The following is a 20,089-nucleotide window of genomic DNA, read 5'->3' as shown; positions in this document are numbered from 1 at the left end:
ATAGAATATGAGAGAATAGAAATACAGCGAAACAACCATAAAAACAAAACAATACACACATTTATATCACTAGCCTTTGGATGCGTGGGCGCGCACACACACACACGGTGCTCATATGCAAAACGTTTAATCAAAATCATTTTCCTTCGGCCTGTACCACTCGTCTGCCGCATGTTCGTAGATGGCGTTCTGCAGTTCATCCTCCACCAGTTCGATCGACTCCTTGGTCAGCGAGCGCGGACTGCGCGAGGTAACGCGAAAATCAAATGGCATATCGTAACACTTGCAGATGCAGCAAGACGGAAACCGGAACCAATCGGAAAAGATGCCACGGCACTCGTTGTGTGGATCGTAAGCGAGCAGCCGATGCAATCGATACTGCTGCTCGCAACGACAACCCTCCCGGCAGTACATCTGCTTCAATTCATGCGTACACTTCTCCCAATGCACGTACTGCTCGAAGGGATACAAGTTCAGCAGTGCCAACACTTCCCCACGGGTATTGTTAGCCCAGAATGGTGCGACCACCTCTTCCTTCACTGGGCAGGCGTTACTGGAAGCAAATGGTATGGGGAAACAAATCGATCAGCTAGAAATAAGACAGAGCGTTAGGGCTAGAAATTTACTTACACTCCACGACCGTTAACGACTGGCGGTTCCTTCTGGGCGACATCTTGAAATAGCTGCCCTTCGGGGTTAGTTTTTTTCGTTCCGCTGACCGTCCCGGGGTGTGGTTTAATGCTTTCGAATCGTATTTTCTGTTGTTGTGCATTGTTGCTCGTTGCAGACCCTACAGCATCGTGTTGTATCAATGGTTCTGCGACGGTTTTACTACTGCTTGGTGATGGATCATCTGCAGCAACATCATCCGCTACTACCGGACCAGTGTCTTGACGATCGTTTGGATAACTGCTAATAGTGGACTCAACCTCTGCTACCTTGGAGCCACTTTCCGTGACAGACAGATCCTTACTATCGATATCTTCTGCCTTTTTGATAGTGTTGGACGAGGCGAGTTTCAACGTAGATGATATTTTGTCAACTGTCCCCTGAACGCCTTTACTACCAGAGCTGTAGGTCGTTTGCAATGATTCATTCGTTTCCAGCTTAGCCAGCGATGAGAGAGCGTCCATATCGATTGCTTCAGTATCCGATGGTTGAATGGTATTGTTGTTGGGCGATACGCCGTGTATTGCATCTGTTGCACCTCCACCAAGAAGCGTTTCGGTCTCTGCCGTTCTGATGGTAGTAGCTACCTGTTGGTCGGCTTTACCAGCGTCGGAAGGGCTTGATTCCTGCAGATCCAAAGTAGTTTGTGTTGGTAGATTCGTTTGTCCGGCAGATGCATCACTTGCCTGTTTCGGTGGAGGTGATTCAACGGTAGTACTCGTACCGGCACTGCTTGCAGTAGTTGAAGGAACACTCTTGTCCGTGGTAGAGATAAGATTCGGCTCCACTGCTGTAATTGTCGCTTTAGTGCCCGTGGTTGTACTGGTGGCAATGGTGCTACTGCTACTAGGTGTCATGGTTGTCGTCTTCATCTGGGTGGGACGGAAATGTGGCTCATTGATTGGGATCTCATTGGACTTATCGCGCGGATAGTGACCCGGTCCCGCATCGTACTGTAGCGATGATGGCCGCAAATACTTCATCCGCTTGCCGCCTCTACCGGCACCGGCACCATCATGTTCGGCCGGACGCGTATATCGTTCGGTGGCACGATCGATATCATCAATATCGATTTCGTTGTTTTCAAACTCTTCTTTAAGCACCGAAATGTGTCGCACATCACCGTACATACGGCGCATAAGACCCTGGTTTTCATGCACGAACCGGCGAACGGCATGCCACGGATATGCTGAACCGGGCAGATTGCAGTACGCCTGGACGCTCAAATCGCACGGAATGGTTTTCAATAGCTGGGAACGGCCACGGCGGGATGCACGCGTCGGATCGCAAGATGAAGCTGAATCGTACCCATAGCTCTCGGCTATCGATACCAGCGGAAGCAGCAGAAGCATCAAAATGGTCGAAAAGATGCACCAGGCAAGCAAACCACGTGTTTGCCACTGTGAAACGAGAAAACAGAAAACAGAAACTTAATTAATTGAAATTTTCTTAGTGCAAGTCTGCCGGATTATGCACCGAAAGACATAATTGATAAGCTGCTTTTTCAAATGAATTTCCTTTATGTATTTATGTGCATTAATGTAAACATTAATCAGGGCACGGACGTATCGTTTTAAGCTACCATTATTCCATTATGGTAATGTTGTTATCATGCCCTCTGCTAACTTGGTAGTCTTTTGTTTTCATAGTCACTTTCACCTCTCCGTTTTAAGCCGATCCGTGTCGCGATCACGTGATCAAACGCCGGTTTTTTTTTCGGGGGAAGTTGCGCGTGACATACGGTGCGAAACTCGCGTTTGCTATCTGATAGAAAAATAGCCACACTCACACATTGTTTAGGTACTTTTACTTTTTCTGACCATTTCATCGTTTCTGTGAGTGTCGCACGTATCACACTGTCGAAGGTGTTAATGTCACTGTGGTTTGTGTGGTTGTGTATGGACGCAAAGCAGGAAACTCTCGAGGGAAAAGTGAAAGGTTAAGCTGAGTCACATTCTCAGCTTCCGTTGATGTATTTTTTTAGGGAAAGAAAGACAAAATGGGAAGGATTTTGTACATGTAAAAGATTGTGTCATGTGTTTAAACTGTAATCGCGTAACATATTTACGAAGTTAGCCAATATTTCCCTAGGAAATCGATTAGGATAGAAACGACACCCAAAACGACGTAAATCAAGCTAAGGCAAATGGTAAACAAACAGGATAATCACGTTTACTTTTTGGTTGATTGCATCATATACTTTTGAGTGCTGTTTTCCAACCTAATATTCGTCACTTCCGAGAGGTGTTATTTTTTTTGTTAAGGCCCAGCGGTAACAGAAATTTGTTGATTGGTAAATATATCTGCAGAGATTCCACTAGAGATGAGAATAACAACTCTTTTTAGTGAGTCAACTCAGAGTGAATGAGTCGTTATTAGGATGACTCCTAATCGTTTAACGACTCATTACGGAATCATAAAAAACCGGCATAAACGTATAAGTCATTTATAAGGCCTTATGAAATTTTCAAATTTTTATAATTTTTTGTATTTTTTATAACTTTTTATTCTTTTTTTTTGTTTAAAACATTATTTGAGTGACAAGAAACTTAGTGCAACCAATTGGCATTAAAATAAATCAATTTTATTTTTTTTGCAAAATTTCCCAAAAAAAACGTAAGGGGTAAGCCTTATGAAATTTTCGAGTTGAAATTTTTTTTAAAATTTTTTTCTGATTTCTTATTCTTTTTTAATTTAAAGCATTGTTTGAGTGAAAAAGAAACACATTGCAACAAATTTGCATGAAAATATATCACATTTATAAATTTTGCTAAATTGCTCAAAAATGAGGAAAATTTTACATTTTCTCAAACAGGGTAAGGAACTTGGTTCCACGAATAACTTCCGGCACGGGCACCTGAGGGCATGGCCGTCTAAGAAGAAAATGTAGCCATTGGTGCCATCTATCGACCACAGTTTAAAGATTGGTGATCCGTTGGATACCGACCGAGTTATAGGCAAAACTTGGTGCAAAAATGAGGAAAATTTTACATTTTCTCAACAGGGTAAGGAACTTGGTTCCTCGAATAACTTCCGGCACGGGCACCTGAGAGCACGGCCGTCTAAAAAGAAAATGTAGCCATTGGTGCCATCTATCGACCACAGGTTAAAGATTGGCGATCCGTTGGATACCGACCGAGTTATAGGCAAAACTTGGTGCAAAAATGAGGAAAATTTTACATTTTCTCAAACAGGGTAAGGAACATGGTTCCTCGAATAACTTCCGACACGGACACCTGAGAGCATGGCCGTCCAAGAAGAAAATGTAGCCATTGGTGCCATCTATCGATCACAGTTTAAAGATTGGCGATCCGTTAGATACCGACCGAGTTATAGGCAAAACTTGGCGCAAAAATGAGCCTTAGTAAATTTTCATTTTTTTTGAATTTTTTGATTTTTTATTATTTTTGACTCTTTTTTTTATTTAAAGCATTACTTGAGTGAAAAGAAACACATTGCAACCGATTGGGACTAAAATAAATCAATTTCATTTTTTTTGCAAAATTTCCCAAAAAAATCGTAAGGGGTAAGCCTTATGAAATTATCGAGTTGAAAATTTTTTTCTGATTTTTTATAATTTTTTTAATTTAAAGCATTATTTGAGTGAAAAGAAACACATTGCAACAAATTTGGATGAAAATATATCACATTTATAAATTTTGCTACATTGCTCAAAAATGAGGAAAATAACTTCCGGCACATACACCTGAGAGCATGGCGGTCTAAGAAGAAAATGTAGCCATAGGTGCCATCTATCGATCACAGTTTAAAGATTGGTGATCCGTTAGATACCGACCGAGTTATAGGCAAAACTTGGTGCAAAAATGAGGAAAATTTTACATTTTCTCAAACAGGGTAAGGAACTTGGTTCCTCGAATAACTTCCGGCACGGACACCTGAGAGCATGGCCGTCCACGAAGAAAATGTAGCCATTGGTGCCATCTATCGATCACAGTTTAAAGATTGGCGATCCGTTAGATACCGACCGAGTTATAGGCAAAACTTGGTGTAAAAATGAGGAAAATTTTACATTTTCTCAAACAGGGTAAGGAACTTGGTTCCTCGATAACTTCCGGCACGGACACCTGAGAGCATGGCCGTCCAAGAAGAAAATGTAGTCATAGGTGCCATCTATCGACCACAGGTTAAAGATTGGCGATCCGTTGGATACCGGCCGAGTTATAGGCAAAACTTGGTGCAAAAATGAGAAAAATTTTACATTTTCTCAAACAGGGTAAGGAACTTGGTTCCCCGAATAACTTCTGGCACGGACATCTGAGGGCATGGCCGTCTAAGAAGAAAATGTAGCCATTGATGCCATCTATCGATCACAGTTTAAAGATTGGCGATCCGTTGGATACCGACCGAGTTATAGGCAAAACTTGGTGCAAAAATGAGCCTTAGTAAATTTTAATTTTTTTGAATTTTTTGATTTTTTTTATTATTTTTCACTCTTTTTTGTATTTAAAGCATTACTTGAGTGAACAGAAACACATTGCAACCAATTGGCATTAAAATAAATCAATTTCATTTTTTTTTGCAAAATTTCCCAAAAAAATCGTAAGGGGTAAGCCTTATGAAATTTTCGAGTTGAAAATTTTTTTAAAATTTTTTTCTGATTTTTTATTATTTTTTTAATTTAAAGCATTATTTGAGTGAAAAGAAACACATTGCAACTAATTTGCATTAAAATATATCACATTTAAAAATTTTGCTAAATTGCTCAAAAATGAGGAAAATTTTACATTTTCTCAACAGGGTAAGGAACTTGGTTCCTCGAATAACTTCTGGCACGGGCACCTGAGAGCATGGCCGTCCTAGAAGAAAATGTAGCCATTGGTGCCATCTATCGACCACAGGTTAAAGATTGGCGATTCGTTGGATACCGATCGAGTTATAGGCAAAAGTTGGTGCAAAAATGAGCCTTATGAAATTTTTAAATATTTCAAAGTTTTTTATTTTTGATGTCAAACTGGTGAAAACTTGTTTAAAAACGATAAATTGGGGGATTCCTTCCTTTAATTTACCGGATATTACACCGACTAGATGTTGCCAACCAAAAGGAAAAAAATACAAAATTTTGTTCGTACTTTCTGTAAAGCTATCAATGGCAAACATTGAAAAAATATGCTTAATATTACCGTACCTACTTAATTACTAGCTCTCAAGTGTCTAGCGATGTTCCACTTTCGCACAATTATGTAAATGCGTGGCATCCACCCATGGACTCACACGAGTTCCGTTCTAAATTATGCATTCTAAGCAAACGAATGGTCCCAGTGCTCTATATATGCGCCATCTGTTGCACCACTCCGGATTAAGGTCATTCTTTTGCTGCTTCGCAATAACAGACGATCGGCCAAGATGCACCTTGGCTTCACAATCATTGATATGCGAGTCACGTGGGACTTTCTGTAGTTCATATATCCTCCTCCCCATCGCCCAACGCACGATATTTGGAGAAAGGAAGTAATCGTCTACCTTTTAGTGATATTTCACACACGTATTTCATGCACCAAATGCATGACGTTCTGAGGAGCAACCGTACGAAAACCAAATACGCTGTTAAACAATGACAACAAGCCACCTTGCGTATGCGTGTCACATCCCAAGCCTTTTTAAATTAATTGAACATTGCTTGATTTGGTGGTTTGATACCGATGTTCGCACAGTACACACGTTTACAATACATATGCGCAAAAACTTTCACAACTACATCAGACGCTCCTCATCGTCCCGCACGACACAGGCCTCCCACGAAGCTTTTTTACGAGCTCGCTCGTGCACGGGATCGGCTGTGGGACTTTCACGGCAATTCACGAATCAGGAAACTACGTTACCTGGTGACCTTGTGCAAATGCGCTTTCACATCCTTCACGCACGTACATGTGGTCCACCGCCCGGTGAACCGGTGGATCAAAACGATCAGATCGGACCGCAATACGGATCGGTGAGAACGACACCCGGCCGGGGATGGTTGACCGCAGAAAGCGAAAGTCGTATGTTTTTTTTTCCTTCTTTTCATATATCGAAACACCCATCTCTAATCGAACATGAAACGAGAGTAAAAGTAGAAATCGAATCTGACGGCGACGAAATGGAAAATCAAAAACGACAACTCGTACGAATGGTCCCGGCCCGGACGGTGCAGATAATGCCACACCAACAAGTGGCAGTGGAAGGTCAATAAAACCTGAATAAAAACCATCGCCGTCCGAAAGGCGGGTTTCAATGTGCAGCATATCATCAGCCCTTGCGCGCCCCTGTCCTCATCCTCTCATTATGCGGCCAATGGCCTCACCAGAACATGGCACATTGTTTACTTACATTCTTGTGTGTGTGTGTGTGTGTTTTTTTTTCGGTCAAGATTATGGACAACATAACTGTTTCACTGGAGGAACCTGAACCAAGATTAAACCGGTTTGTTTTTAGCTTCCTTTTTTTACCCGAAATAGACAACCCTTCCCGAATGGTTTCTCACACCCGGAACAACGGTGCCCGACAAAAAGGTGCCGAATGAACGAAAGGAATCGTAAAGCGATGCACTTTATAAAGCAAAAACAAAACAAAAAAACAAACACACAAAAATCACTTTCTCTTGATCCGATTGTCTGGGTCTCTGTTTTGGAAAGGTGCTATGTTTTACAGTCTCTTACATGTGATATGATTAAAATGATACAATTACAGTTACAAATCGTTTCACTTAGAATTGCAAAAACACAAACAAGTTCCCTTAAACTGCTTTATTTACGATCATTGCACGATGATCGATATATGTGTGGTGCTGCGGCTTCAAAAGACTTCAATGCGCGGACTGAAAATCAGGCCACGAACCCTCTCTTCAATATGCATGTCATATGCAAAAGCGACAATAAAACATATGTAGAGCAAACATGCGTTCTCGGTTGATCTCAGTGGTTCTTCGTTTTGCAAAGTTTAAAGCAATTACGAGAAAAAAAAGAATCCGCAAGCAAATAGGCGATTAGATGATTAATCTTATTTACATATGTATGTCTATTGTCTGAAGTGAAGTTGTAAATTATTTTTATTCAAAACATAAAAGGACGTCAGAGTGATATAAAGTGCTTGGAGTGCATTGAATTAGATAAGGAGTTTCGAAGAAAAATGTGTCAAGCTTTATTGCTTTGCTAGCGTATGTAAGAACTTATTCGAATACTTCGGTTTTCATGAAAACAAAGCGGGGATTTAGGGAAGAATTGCAAATTGCAACACTTCTTAAGCCATTCACTAGGCAGAAGATTTGTATAAACATAAAATGTGATTTGAAAGTCTAATCTGCAACATTTAGTCATACTTACGCTAGGTACACGATCGCAATGAACCGCCATCGTTTGTCTCTTGTCCTGGTCGTGCAATGTTGAATGATGGTACAAACTATAGTTTGGGTTGTAAACTATTCACTTGTGTAATGTGCTCGGTTTATTTTAGTCACCACACTAACACAATTCCTGTACTTGTGGTGACCGTTTGCTAGTGTCCACGATAAACGCCTGTACGATCAAGCTTTGCCGTAGCCCCAGTTGCATCTACGATCCCGTTCGATTCCAGTTTCCAGCTCAGTGAGCAAACTAAACAAACCGGCCAAGATTGTCCTGTGTGTGTGCCTGTTACGCTTCTACCACCCCACCAAGTCTTTCCCTCTTGTCCAGGTGACAGATAATCTTCCGGAATTCTTCCCAACGGCAGCACGTTGCGGCAGCCTCGTTTTCTTTGCCTTTTCTGGAAGCTGCTTCGATGTGAGACACTTTTCAGACGACACAATCAAGCCTGGCCGACAACCGGTACCGTTTTTCGTCACCTTAAATGGCCACAATTAGTGTAATTATTCATTAACACTTACTGCACACGGTTGGTATGGAAGGAAAATTCGCGCACCACACACATCTGATCGCTTTTCATCGCTCATCCGGCCAGTAGCCGTTGTTGCCACCGGTAGCAGTAACACAGCACTCCGTTGCCACCCATGGTGGCGATCGGGTGATACGAACGGGCCTGTTGTAGCTGTGACTAGCCGAACATGGATTTGATCGAACTTATTTAATCGCCAGTGAGGGCAAACGCTTAAAACAAATATAACAGCACAACCACAAACAGCTCAACTTGCTCAACTTTCTCCTTTTCCTTTCTTTTGCTTTCTACGGCACAGGCAGGTGAGATTGCGGGATTTGCGGGAAACGGTTTCTAGCGTTTTAAGTAAAACTGCACACAAGTATTATTATATGCTTTTTTATACCACGATGCACATTTAAACTTGAAAACTATGTGGTGAGTTTGCGTACAATCTTTTTTGTTAAACTGATTCAATTTGAAACGCACTTTTGTACATTTCACTTCAAACATAAATAACTGAGCTTTGCATAACTATGATAGCGGATGTTAAAGTTGTTCAATAAACTGTATTGTAGGCAATGGTGTGTTTCCTGTTCAATACACCTGTTAGTAGGCAGCTCGATAAACTGCAACGGAACACCGACGAAAGTCTTTCACCTTGCAGCTCGTACGGTTGCTTCGATGGGACTGGTCTAGCGTAGATCCACACCGTCCGGCAAAACCGCCGTCATCGTCGTCGGTCCGTAATAAAAATCCGTCACACAGTGCCTCTCACGAAGCGAGCTGCGTCAGTCCGCACGTTGAACCTCCCCAGTCTCCGGCCGGGCAAGGTGCATACCCAATTTGCCACCTTCCCGTACGATCTCGTCGACGGACGCACGCGGAACGAGAGAGAAAGCAGAGCAAACATACACACACGCAACACACACATGGGGTTTGGTTTAAAACCGAACTTGCCAAGACGGGAACCGGAACACTGTCAGACCAAACTGACAGCTGGTGCGAACATGATCGCGATCGCGAGAAGCTTTCTTTTTAGTAGGTCAGTAGTATTCCGAATCACATGCGGCTCTCTCTCTCTCTCTCTTTCTTTCTCTGTCTGTCTCTTCTCCGAGACAATCCGCGATGCGGGTACGATCAAGAGCTTTTTCTCATGTTTTGCAAAAAATCGCATCTCTTTCGATTCCTTCATACGAATGTTTATACACATAGCGCAGAGAAAGTAGTGTTTTGGTAGTGTTTGACGAAGAAAGGCATAATAACTAACCAATAGCACACACTAAATATCGGTTATTATGCGTGTGAATGTAATATGATCTATAATGCAATTCAGCAATACATTTTTGGTGGATGCCAATTAGGTGAGAAACGACCCACAAAATGCTTCATTTCTATTCAAATTGTAAACTAACCAAACAACAATGATTTAATGAAACATCCTTGTGAATCATTCACTTGCCTCTTTACTATTACATAATTCAAATTTTTTGCTGTGAAATCAGCAGAAAAGTTCTTGCGTTTTGTAATAGTTTGTGCTTTTATGCTTACATTGCAGCTTAAAGCTCCAACATTTGCATTGTTTTTGTACATGTCCACCAGAGGGCGCTAATGTACGAAGCTTCAGATGCTTTGCATGCTTACATGAATTCGTTAATAAACTGGTCGCAAATTTACATTGTTTATTTTCGTGTGCAGATCTTTCTCTGGCGAAAGGTCATTTTTGCTAACCTGTGCAGCATTAATATCTCTTCTTTCTTTTGTCGTTCAAAAAAAGGATTGCAAACGATCTTCACACTTTTGATGGTGCCATTTAATATCACCTGCATGAAAACATTGCATTCGTGTTTGGTGGAAAATACACATTTGTTTATGCCACATGTCTCGTCCCCTTCATTTCCAGTGCGGTATGCGCACTAACGTACTTTGTGTGTAGCGAACGCAATGTTCGTCCAATATTGATAACGCCATCGGCCATAATCCCGGCAAATGGAAAGTATCAATTATTGTTCAGCTTTATCGGCTTCAAACAACAACAGCTGTATTTGGCGCGAAACAGTCTCACAACGCGTGCTTTATACAGATGGGCAGATCGGCTGTGATCTTTCATAGATTACGAAAGCATAACAACTTTACCATAAATCACGCGACAATGCTGACCTGTTTGATTTTCCTAGAGATCGTACAGCGCCACCAACCTCATTCGGTTTAATAGCTGTAATATGTGCTATAGTGTTACAAATCGCTTGCATTAATCAATCAAAACCGGGGAATTTCATTGATACTGAGCAGATCACATGCTAACACGCTGTAGCGCTTCATCAATCGTTCTTTACCATGCATTTCCGAACAATGCGGCTTGGTAGTTTGGATTGATTAGCTCAACGTCATTATTCCGCTTGGCGCTTTAAATATATGCCAACGAAGATCGAATACTGTCCACAACGAGTGAGGTTGTCTTCTCACGCTTTACTACCATGATTGTTTCCCTACACCAAACCGCTCGCAACTCTATAGAAGCGAAAGAAATGCTCACAAACGGCACACTTTACCCCTGCGAGAGCCTTCAACCCGACGTTATAAACTCACAGCTCAAATCCGGCGTCCACCGCGTGCTTCGAGCATAGCTTTGGTAGCTTTAATTCTCATGACGGCAAGTCAAATTTCTCATACATCCTACTCATGCATCCCTCCTTCGAGTAAAAAGAAATTGATGATTTCGTGCAAAACCACCCAAATGGGGTGTCATTTAATTGCAATTTGAACCTTTTGTCACGAGAGATTAATTTCGCCAAACGGTGTAGCCTCTAGCACGCTAAAACGGCGATCCAAAAATGCCCCCACGCCAATGGAAAGCCCTCGGTCGTGCGGCGTGCTGTCATTGCTTGTCGCGCTCTCTGTCATTCGCAGCATCACAGTCGAATTTTAACGGTCAGTGCGTAAGCATCGGTGGTTCCGAGTCTCCACGAGTAGAAAAACAGCCCGTGCTAGCTGTAAAGCCACAAGCGAAAGCGAGACGCCCGTACCAGAGTGCCGGAAGACTAGTTTCAGCAGCAGCAGTCAGAGTGGGACAGCAATAGAGACAGGAACGCACATAATTCCGCGTGCAGCCAACGGACTCCTTGACAGCGGACTCCTTGTCAGTTTGCAAGCGCCAGTGAACCCGATCACACATCGTGAGGAAGCCGTCGACAGTAGCGCAGACCGGTCGGAAGTCAAAGAAAAGTCCAAAGTGGTTCTGTCCCAAAAAAAAGAAAACCAACCCAATACCGCTACCCCGCAAACCAAAAGCAAAGCTAAAATGAGTTCTGCAGACAAAAACAGTGAAGTTGAGGTGGAGAACGTTGCCGCTGCGGAGGAAAAGGCAGAAACCAAGGAGGTGAAAGGAGTCAAGCGGCCCGCCGACGTGAGTACTACCATCATACACCCCCATCACCTTCCACAAGTCCGCCCACCCCTCCCTGCCCCCTTCTCCTACCCCTCGGTCTACACTCCGCGTTCCACTTGTACTGCTGCATAAATCGAATCGACCCGCGCGCGACCACGCTCCATTCTTCATCATCCGTGATTTAGTGCGAATTCAACCGAAGCTCTTCCGTGTGCGCGCACACACAGTAGTTCACCACCTTTCCTCGTACACATGGGGTGTCCGGTCAACGCTTGGAAATATTTTCAACGCTACGTGTGTACGTTTGTGTGAATGTGGGTTCGCGCGCGCGCGCGTGTGTGTGTGTGCGTATGTGTCTGAACGTGTGCACGCGCGCACACTGTACTATGCGTGGTATTTGTGAATGGGAGTCAGTGGAGTAGCGGCGTACCTCCTCCCCATCACCACTGCTTGCTTGCGTACAGTGTATACACCTCTCAAAAAAAACCATTTGTAAGCACGCGATGATCAGCCCTTGATAAAGAGTGGCGCAGATGGAAGAAAGCAAAGACTCAAGCCGCATACAAGCGCGCTCTCTGCTCGGATGCTTGTAATTTGTAAGCGTCGATCGATTCATGTTTCGAGATTTGTATTGAATTTACACGCCCGGGGTATGGAAACACAAAACGATGCAGCTCTCGAGAGTGTACGTGATGGCGTCCTGTCAATAAAGTGCTTTTGAACATAATTTATGAAAAGCGCGCGCACCTCCCCTGTAGTGTGTGATAGCATTAAGGGGTTTAAGGTGTTTTGTTCCTCTTATGGTTGACATAATTTTTACGGCTTTTTTTCCAAAGTAACAACATGCAGCATAATGCATGCCAAACCCAGGGTGTTGCATAGATGTACCGGCCGGCATTTTACATACGGCACACTCACAAACGCACACACGCGCGCGCGCTTACCTTCCGCGAAGAATGACGTACGCCTCACACAAACATGCATGCGTCCGTGTGTACAAACGCGCCGCGTACACCACGTACCTCCAAGAGCATAAAAAATCCATGTCAAGCGTGTAGATCCAATCGTAGTAGTCTCCTTCATCTGCTATGGCGCCTTTTACACAGCATATAGTAAGCATGTGTGTGTGTGTGGGGATGAAAATGTTTGATTATTTTACTCTATTTTGCATCATGGTAGCATTGATTGTGGGATGTGCGAAGATCAAATAATGAAGCAGTATAAAACGCAAGCATTAATAATTAAATGTCATCGTATAACAATGAGAGAGAGAGAGCGAGAGTATGTGTGTGTGTGTGTGCGTGTTGAGGAAAGGGGGGGCAACATACTTGCACTTGGAATAAAAGGTTTGCCACTACTAAAACGTCGTTCTGGCGGTTCTGAAACGGAGAGAAATATAGTGAATTTGAAATAATCTATTTTTGACACGATGAAGCAGAAAGTAGTCTCGCCCTGTTGTTACAGCCGCCTCTCTCCCAGAACATTTTCAGCGCTACGGATGAGCGTCAGGAAGCGGCACTGTTTGCATCGGGCAATTATTGTACATCGGAGAATATGACTAATTCTGATTAACCTAGTTTTCACCCGTATATGCGCCAAGAAAAGTGGACCGAATTTGCGGTCCGCGTACAGGTGCACAGAAATGGAAATGACCTTGCAAAAGATGGATGGCAAGGTGTGTGCGCTGTCTCTGCCTTGCTAGGTGTTGTAGAACGCGCGCAAACATGGCTACCAGATATACGCCGGCATTTCTGACACACGCACGCACACATACACATTTCTCTCGCGTATGAATCGTCACCGACATATAGGTTCACGGGGGTACTACCCCCGGTGGTCATTGGTTGAGTAGGCACCCGAAGGTGTAAAATGATGGAAATATAGTAGTTTCTATTTTCATGCACCAATTTTAATTCAAGAAAATGGCAGTGTGCGGAGCGCAATTTTAGAAAGGAAAGATCTTAGAATTGTGGTATAGAATTGGTAAAGTGTGCCGCCTTCTCTATCTTCCGCTTGTTTGCTCCCACCGCATATCAAAAGGGTCTCTCGTTCGCTCGCTCTGCAAGATGACGCCGTCGCCTTTTCGCGTTATGTACTCATGCTCGATCGAAAATGCCGCTTCCATGAAAGCGGACAGAGCAGATGACGACGATGGCGATGATGATGATGATGATGACGACGATGATGGTTACGCTTAGCGAGCCCGGCAACGGCGTCGCCTTTTGAGAGCGAAACTGTTATGTACGTGAGCACGGCGTATGCGTGCGCGCTGGTGCTGCGAGATATCGTTGATGGGTTTCACCAACACAGCGACACCATCAGACGCCGGTCGGTAGCAAAAGCAGCATAAGCAAACGCGTGGAGTTTCATCAACCGCTTATCGCACCTATACAACCGTGTTCGTTCGAGTCTCCAACGGTCTCTTGGTGTACGGGTTTTATGCTTGGTTTAAAAAAAAATCCCCTAGCACAACGAAGAAATTCGACTTTACATTGCACCTGTCGTTTTTCGAAAAACGCGCAAACAATAATATCAAATTAGAAATTTACATTTGTTTTCATTAATTGATAGAACAAGTAGTAATCTTACCGTACTCGTCGTAAAAATCCAAAGCCATTCAATGAATTAGTGCGCGTAGCGTGCCATGTATTGTCCATTCACCGGGAAAGGCGTTAATTAGTGTTGGTGTTGTACGATCATTGGCAACATCACTACAAACGCAGCTGTACTGCTTTGAAGCGTTTGCCCCAATAGCGTAGTGTGCGTGTGTTAGTGGAAAGGTAAACAAACTTTTCTCGCGCGTTAACGCGTCCTACACACATCCTTACATTCATACACACACGTACGCACGCACACGCATACAATCTTACTCACTCTTTCTACACATAATTAGATAGAAGGAGAATGACCGGTTTTGTCCAGAAGAGCAAAATAAAAAAAAACAAGCATGTAGGTAGGAAAGGTGCAAAAGAGAAGATGCACGAATGTGTCAAAGTTTTGGCCCATTTGGTTACATCGTGCGCGCACCGCATAGTAATATTCCCCCTGATGGGAATGGGATGTGATCTGTGTTTGTATGCGTGCCTGTATGGGATGAAGGGGTAGAAAAATATTATGGATTTCTTCTCGAACGGTTTTCCCATTCTCAATTTTCCGTAACCCAGGTGGTGTGTTCGATGCCGTCCTTCCCTATTGCCATAAAGGCGATTCCTGAATAGGAGCTTGTTAAATGAAGTGAAAAATATGAGTTCGTTGATGGTTAGGAATGCTGAAGCAAGTTCGTCTAAACGTATACATTGTAGTGGGGCAGTTATTTCTCCACCGCTAGCCATAATTTGAGGGGTCTAGTTCGCAGAAAAAGTGAGCGAGTTTGCGCGTGGGTGCTGCATACCCTATGTGGGTAAGGATGATAATAGCTGGGAAGAATTGTCCCTCGCCCTACCCTTGCCCCTTTATTCCTTCCGCCCATTTCATAGTGGTGCCCTCTAGTAGTCCTTTCTTGCCCTTGGGATAACCGCTAAAGCACATCGATATGAATTTTAGTACACAGGAATAGAAGATAAGATTTCCCTACATAAAAGTGGACGGGAAGAAATGCTAATCAAGTTTTGAACAGCAGTAATTTATTGCTATATTTCAAACGAGAGAGCTCTTACGGCCATATAACTAAATTCTCCATTTGTTTCCGCTCACTATTTACTCTATACAGGAGAAAACCGCCGAAACGAAAAAAGTAAAGAAGGACGAAAACGGTGCCGGCGAGGAAGAGGAAGAAGTGGAAGATGAAGGAGAGGAGTTGGAGGGAGAGGATGAAGAATACGACCTTCCATACGGTGATGAGGAAGACATTGAAGCGGAAGGTAAGTTATGCCCATAACCATTTCTATGGAAGTGGTTTTCAATCGGTGGTGGCCAAAAAAAATCATACTTAGTAGCAGCAGGACGACACAAGGACACAATAATGTAACCAATTATGTATTAGCTTGTCTGAATTCGATCCAACCTACGCTGGAATTTTCTCCTTCAGCATTTCGCGCCAAATATTACACACACAAACACACAAACAACAAAACCGCCCGATCACAGTGTGCGCATACTGTGCGAGAGCTTTTGTGCAAAAGGGAGAAGCAAAGCATCGCTTACTTTGTTGAAGCATGTTTACTACAAATTGTGTTTGCCCTTCGACTGACTGACGGATAAATAGGATACAGAAAACGCTGCCGCCACATATAGAACACGATAGAACAATGAACTAATTCCCTACTGGTGTGCTGTTTTCACACCATTTCTTTTCTTCTTTTTTCTTTTTCTTCTCTTTTACATTGCGTTTGCAAAAAATCTACAGATGAGGAAGAGGAGGAGGGTGATGATGTCGAGGGGGAGGAAGATGATGAGGACGCGTAATGAATGAAAGTGCATATGTGAGAGTGAGACTAACAAAAAACAAAAAAAAAAAACAAAATAACTCTAGTAATAGGTGATTTATTATTTTGAATTTGCGTTAGTGGAGCTGCAAGGAAGAAGTATATGCATCGATGAAAACGATTGTAAAGTTTGTTTGTGTATATATTTTATAAAAAATGAAGCAGAGGAAAACCTACAAAAAACGCGAACTCACACACACACAAAGCACACACACACACCCACATACACACACAGGACGACACAGACAGTTGGATAGCGAGAGAGAACGAACGGGAACCGTAACTTAAGCAAAAAGGCGGCGACAGTGAGAGCGTAAGAAATAGAACAGATGGAAAAAAACAATAGTAGGCAAAACTGCCGAATACACCAGAGGAAGAATTCTCCAACCACCCCCACATCTACTTACCTTTCCTGTGGTTGTTCACGCAGAAGGGCGGCGAGAAAAGAGAACACATCAAAAATCATCATCCACTCACTCGCAAATCAATAGCGCCAGATCGAAAATCTCGTTTGTGCGAAAAATGCATGAAGAAGTTACGAAATGTTCGCTCACACCTACGCGAATTCCGGACATCCTCCACCAATCATCACCACTACGGTTGCGTATTTTGTTGCTACACTCTCTCTCTCTGTCTCCGTACCCGGAAAAGGATCCAAGCATGGGTAAAACATCGCCAAAAAGGACATGGGAGCCGGCTACTACTACTACTACTACTACTACGAGGAGAGAAACACAGTGTATGCTCTTTCGCAGCATACACTTACACCCCAGGGAGAGTGAAAGACGCTCCACAAGTATTTGGCAGTAGTGTGTGATGTGTAGTACAACCACCACGAGGATATGAAGGAAGCGATAGAAAAGCGTAAAAGAGAGAAAAGGCGAGTAAGTGAGAGAAAGAGCATCTTAAGATTTTCACGGTTCGCTGCAGTTTGTAGTCTAAGCAATCCAAGCAACCTACCCACAAATCGCGCGCGCAGGTCACATGCACCCAACCGAGAAGGTCACTTCGGCTCATCCCTATCACAACGTAATGGAGTAAGTAGCGCACACTGGTGTTTTCAGCAAAAGGATATGGTGTGTTTTTTCGTTTGGGTTTGTGTATAGAGTCGAGGATAGGCCCCCTCATCCCCCGGTGCATGCGGTGCAAGCGCATAAACAAGCCAGAATGGTAAACAACAGAAAGGTCAGAAGATAGGAGAAGGGTACATTAGTCATTAAAGAAATGGGTCAAAACAATACATTTAACATTGCATAGGAGTTATTGCAAAGTAAAGTCGCGCTTGCCACCCAAACACACGCACCGCCGTCGTAGTGTGGTGTGTGTGGGTGGAAAAAGCGTGTGCCGTAGTAAGGAAGCTGTGTACAGTGGTCAGACAAAGCATAAAACACAACAGCATTATTATTATGAGATATATATATCCACACAAAAACAGAAAGTAGTAACAAGCAAGCAAACAAACAAAAAAACAAACAAACAAGTTTTGAAGGTGTGCAGAGATCGCGTGTGAGACTTGTGATGGATCTCATCTCAATTTAGATTCGTGTATCGGAACAATTCGCGCAGGGACTTGAGGAGAGAGCGAGAGAGAGAGGTGTGAGTGTCACGGGGACTCTAACCAGTACCGGTGCATCATCACCACTTACCCCTACCACAAACTCCATTTCTCACAAGTGTCTAACCCTGCACACGCATCCTAAGAAAGGAAGGTACCGTGACTATAAATTCGACTGTGTATGGCGCAGAAGAAGAGTTAATGATAATAAAACACTGACTCAGACTGATCCAGAACCTAGACATATAGGCAAACGCGTGTACGTGCGAAAGGACAGAGGACGACATACGAACGAAGGGACGGACGGACGGACGGACGGACGGGACAGGTGGACAATCAGACGATACTGGAGCAAGGTGTAACCCCCCCTGACGTTATAATTGCAAATAGAGAAAGTAAATAGACGAAAAAGGTAGTAGTTCTTTGCATGCGTAAACCATGCGAACACAATAAACCGGAAACAGAGGATCGCATTAAGCAAAACAGTTATTAACCGGAAAGGAAGACAGAGAGACAGTGGAAGGATGTTAGCCAGAGAAAGGTAGAGCCACACTCCAATGTGAGCACAGAAAAACGTGTACTAAGCGGCATGTTTTTCCTTCAAGAACGAGCGGGAGAATGTTTTTCTTTTCGGTTATTTTAGATTTTCAATCATTGGATTTTTTTGTTGCGCTCTCCAAATGATACTAGCAGAAGCAAGCAAGCAAAAACCGATAGAGGGAGAGAGAGTTTCCTTCTTTTTTCCAGACAACATTAGAAAACAAAGCTGTAATTTTCCAATGATGAATAATGATGTGCAATGTCAAACGAAGCGTTGTTGGGGGTGGGAATGAAAATATCTCGCCCCCCACTTCCTTCGGGGTCACATGCGCGCGCGGTACAACACACCCCGGAGCAAAAACAAACAAAAACAAAACAAACGAGAAAAAAAACGGATTATACCCCTCCAGAACTATCTTTTAATTAAATGTTTTCGGACAGAAAATACTATGATTATGGTGTACGTTTAAGGTCGTTCGTGGCGAAATTCGTCATGAGAGATGCGAAAAATAAAGAAAAACAAAAAACACTGACACACATGATAATGTGTATGATAAATGGTTTTGAATGGGAGAGAGTTAAAGGAACACTATGGGATTTTGGGAAGAACATAAATGCGTGCGCACACACACGTACACATACACACAAGGGTGCATTATGCAACAATGGGGGGGTGAAAGGGTGAATGGTAGGGTTTTTCTTCTTGATGAAACGTGTTTCCTTTGCCTGGAAACACCTGGACTTCCGGTTTTTTTAATGATTACATTTCATGTGTGGATTTTTATTGCTAACGAACGTTAAAAGTATAATTGACAAATAATATAGACACAGAAAACGCTTTAGTATATCTAACTACAACAAAATTCGGTACCAAAACAATAGTTGAATTATTGCTTTTGCCTCACGTTGCCCTAGTTCGGTTAATGTGCGCCAATATATCATAATTGGTAAGGAGCACATCTTGATACAACATTCGTGCTTGTGTTCAAATCTTGACTGGACCGAACTGAACTATGCGGCTAATGTGCAAATCAATAAAAAATACATATAACCATCCAGGCAGGAGTGGCAAACCAAGCAGTTCAGCTTTGATTATGAGGAGGAAAACCTCTGAAGCAAAGCTCCCAAGGGTAATTTTGTTAATAAACACGTGGGTGATTAGTGTTAAATAAAGAAATTATAATTTAGTTATTTATACATCCCACTTGGTTTTTCGTACCGCACGACTCTAATTAATGGAAGTTAGAAATAAAACAACGTGGCTCAAAAGTTAGGCATGGGGAATGTGTCCTTTGTAGTGTGATTGTATGAAATATAAATTGTAATCTAGTGTCAAGTTTTAATTTGTTAAACAAATCATCTAATTTCGTCACCAGATAATGTGGGCTTGTGTATGTGTGTGTGTGTAGTTTAATGGGGGGGAAATCTAATTAAGGGAAGTTATGAAGTTATCGTTATCGATTCGAAGAGAAAAGAAAAATCATCGTTCAATAGCGGCAAAAACCGCAGCGTTACCATAGTAACAGCCCAACACACGGTGTGTACCATGGTACGTGTGTGTGTTGAAGCTTTTCTGTGCAACGGGAATGAAGGACAAAGCCACGTTCCCTAGACAACGGAAGCATTTGAATGATCCTGTATTGCATCCCTGTCCACAATTGTCAC

The 20,089-nt window shown here is 42.9% G+C and overlaps 2 protein-coding genes and 1 long non-coding RNA gene across 3 annotated transcripts in view; 2 read left to right on the top strand and 1 right to left on the bottom strand.

The window, feature by feature from the left end:
* LOC125763639 (uncharacterized) overlaps positions 1-20,089 on the top strand; it is a 135,592-nt gene that overhangs the window by 26,902 nt on the left and 88,601 nt on the right. The gene's annotated exons all lie outside the window — the stretch shown is intronic.
* Positions 25-9,228, bottom strand: LOC125763430 (protein spaetzle 4). Its single transcript, XM_049426634.1, has 3 exons — positions 7,989-9,228; positions 631-2,069; positions 25-553 (listed from the first exon to the last, which is right to left on the bottom strand). Exons 1-3 carry the CDS (start codon positions 8,016-8,018, stop codon positions 127-129), a joined length of 1,896 nt encoding a protein of 631 aa, XP_049282591.1. The 5' UTR covers positions 8,019-9,228; the 3' UTR covers positions 25-126.
* On the top strand, positions 11,410-16,451 carry LOC125763614 (bacchus-like). The gene is made up of 3 exons (XM_049426964.1): positions 11,410-11,923; positions 15,615-15,765; positions 16,251-16,451. The coding sequence occupies exons 1-3, from the start codon at positions 11,819-11,821 to the stop codon at positions 16,307-16,309; spliced, it is 315 nt and encodes a 104-aa protein (XP_049282921.1). The 5' UTR covers positions 11,410-11,818; the 3' UTR covers positions 16,310-16,451.

This window comes from Anopheles funestus, chromosome 2RL, assembly GCF_943734845.2.
Source record: "Anopheles funestus chromosome 2RL, idAnoFuneDA-416_04, whole genome shotgun sequence".
Classification (NCBI taxonomy): Eukaryota; Metazoa; Arthropoda; class Insecta; order Diptera; family Culicidae; genus Anopheles; species Anopheles funestus.
This window is presented reverse-complemented; position numbering and strand designations above follow the sequence as displayed.

Coding starts and splice junctions, on each gene's coding strand:
- LOC125763430 (XM_049426634.1), bottom strand. CDS start 8,018: ATGGCGGTTCATTGCGATCGTGTACCTAGC. Junction 2,070..7,988: donor ATTGCGATCGTGTACCTAGC/GTAAGTATGACT, acceptor CTCGTTTCACAG/TGGCAAACACGTGGTTTGCT. Junction 554..630: donor GTCGTTAACGGTCGTGGAGT/GTAAGTAAATTT, acceptor ATTTGCTTCCAG/TAACGCCTGCCCAGTGAAGG.
- LOC125763614 (XM_049426964.1), top strand. CDS start 11,819: ATGAGTTCTGCAGACAAAAACAGTGAAGTTGAGGTGGAGAACGTTGCC. Junction 11,924..15,614: donor GAGTCAAGCGGCCCGCCGAC/GTGAGTACTACC, acceptor TACTCTATACAG/GAGAAAACCGCCGAAACGAA. Junction 15,766..16,250: donor GGAAGACATTGAAGCGGAAG/GTAAGTTATGCC, acceptor AAAAATCTACAG/ATGAGGAAGAGGAGGAGGGT.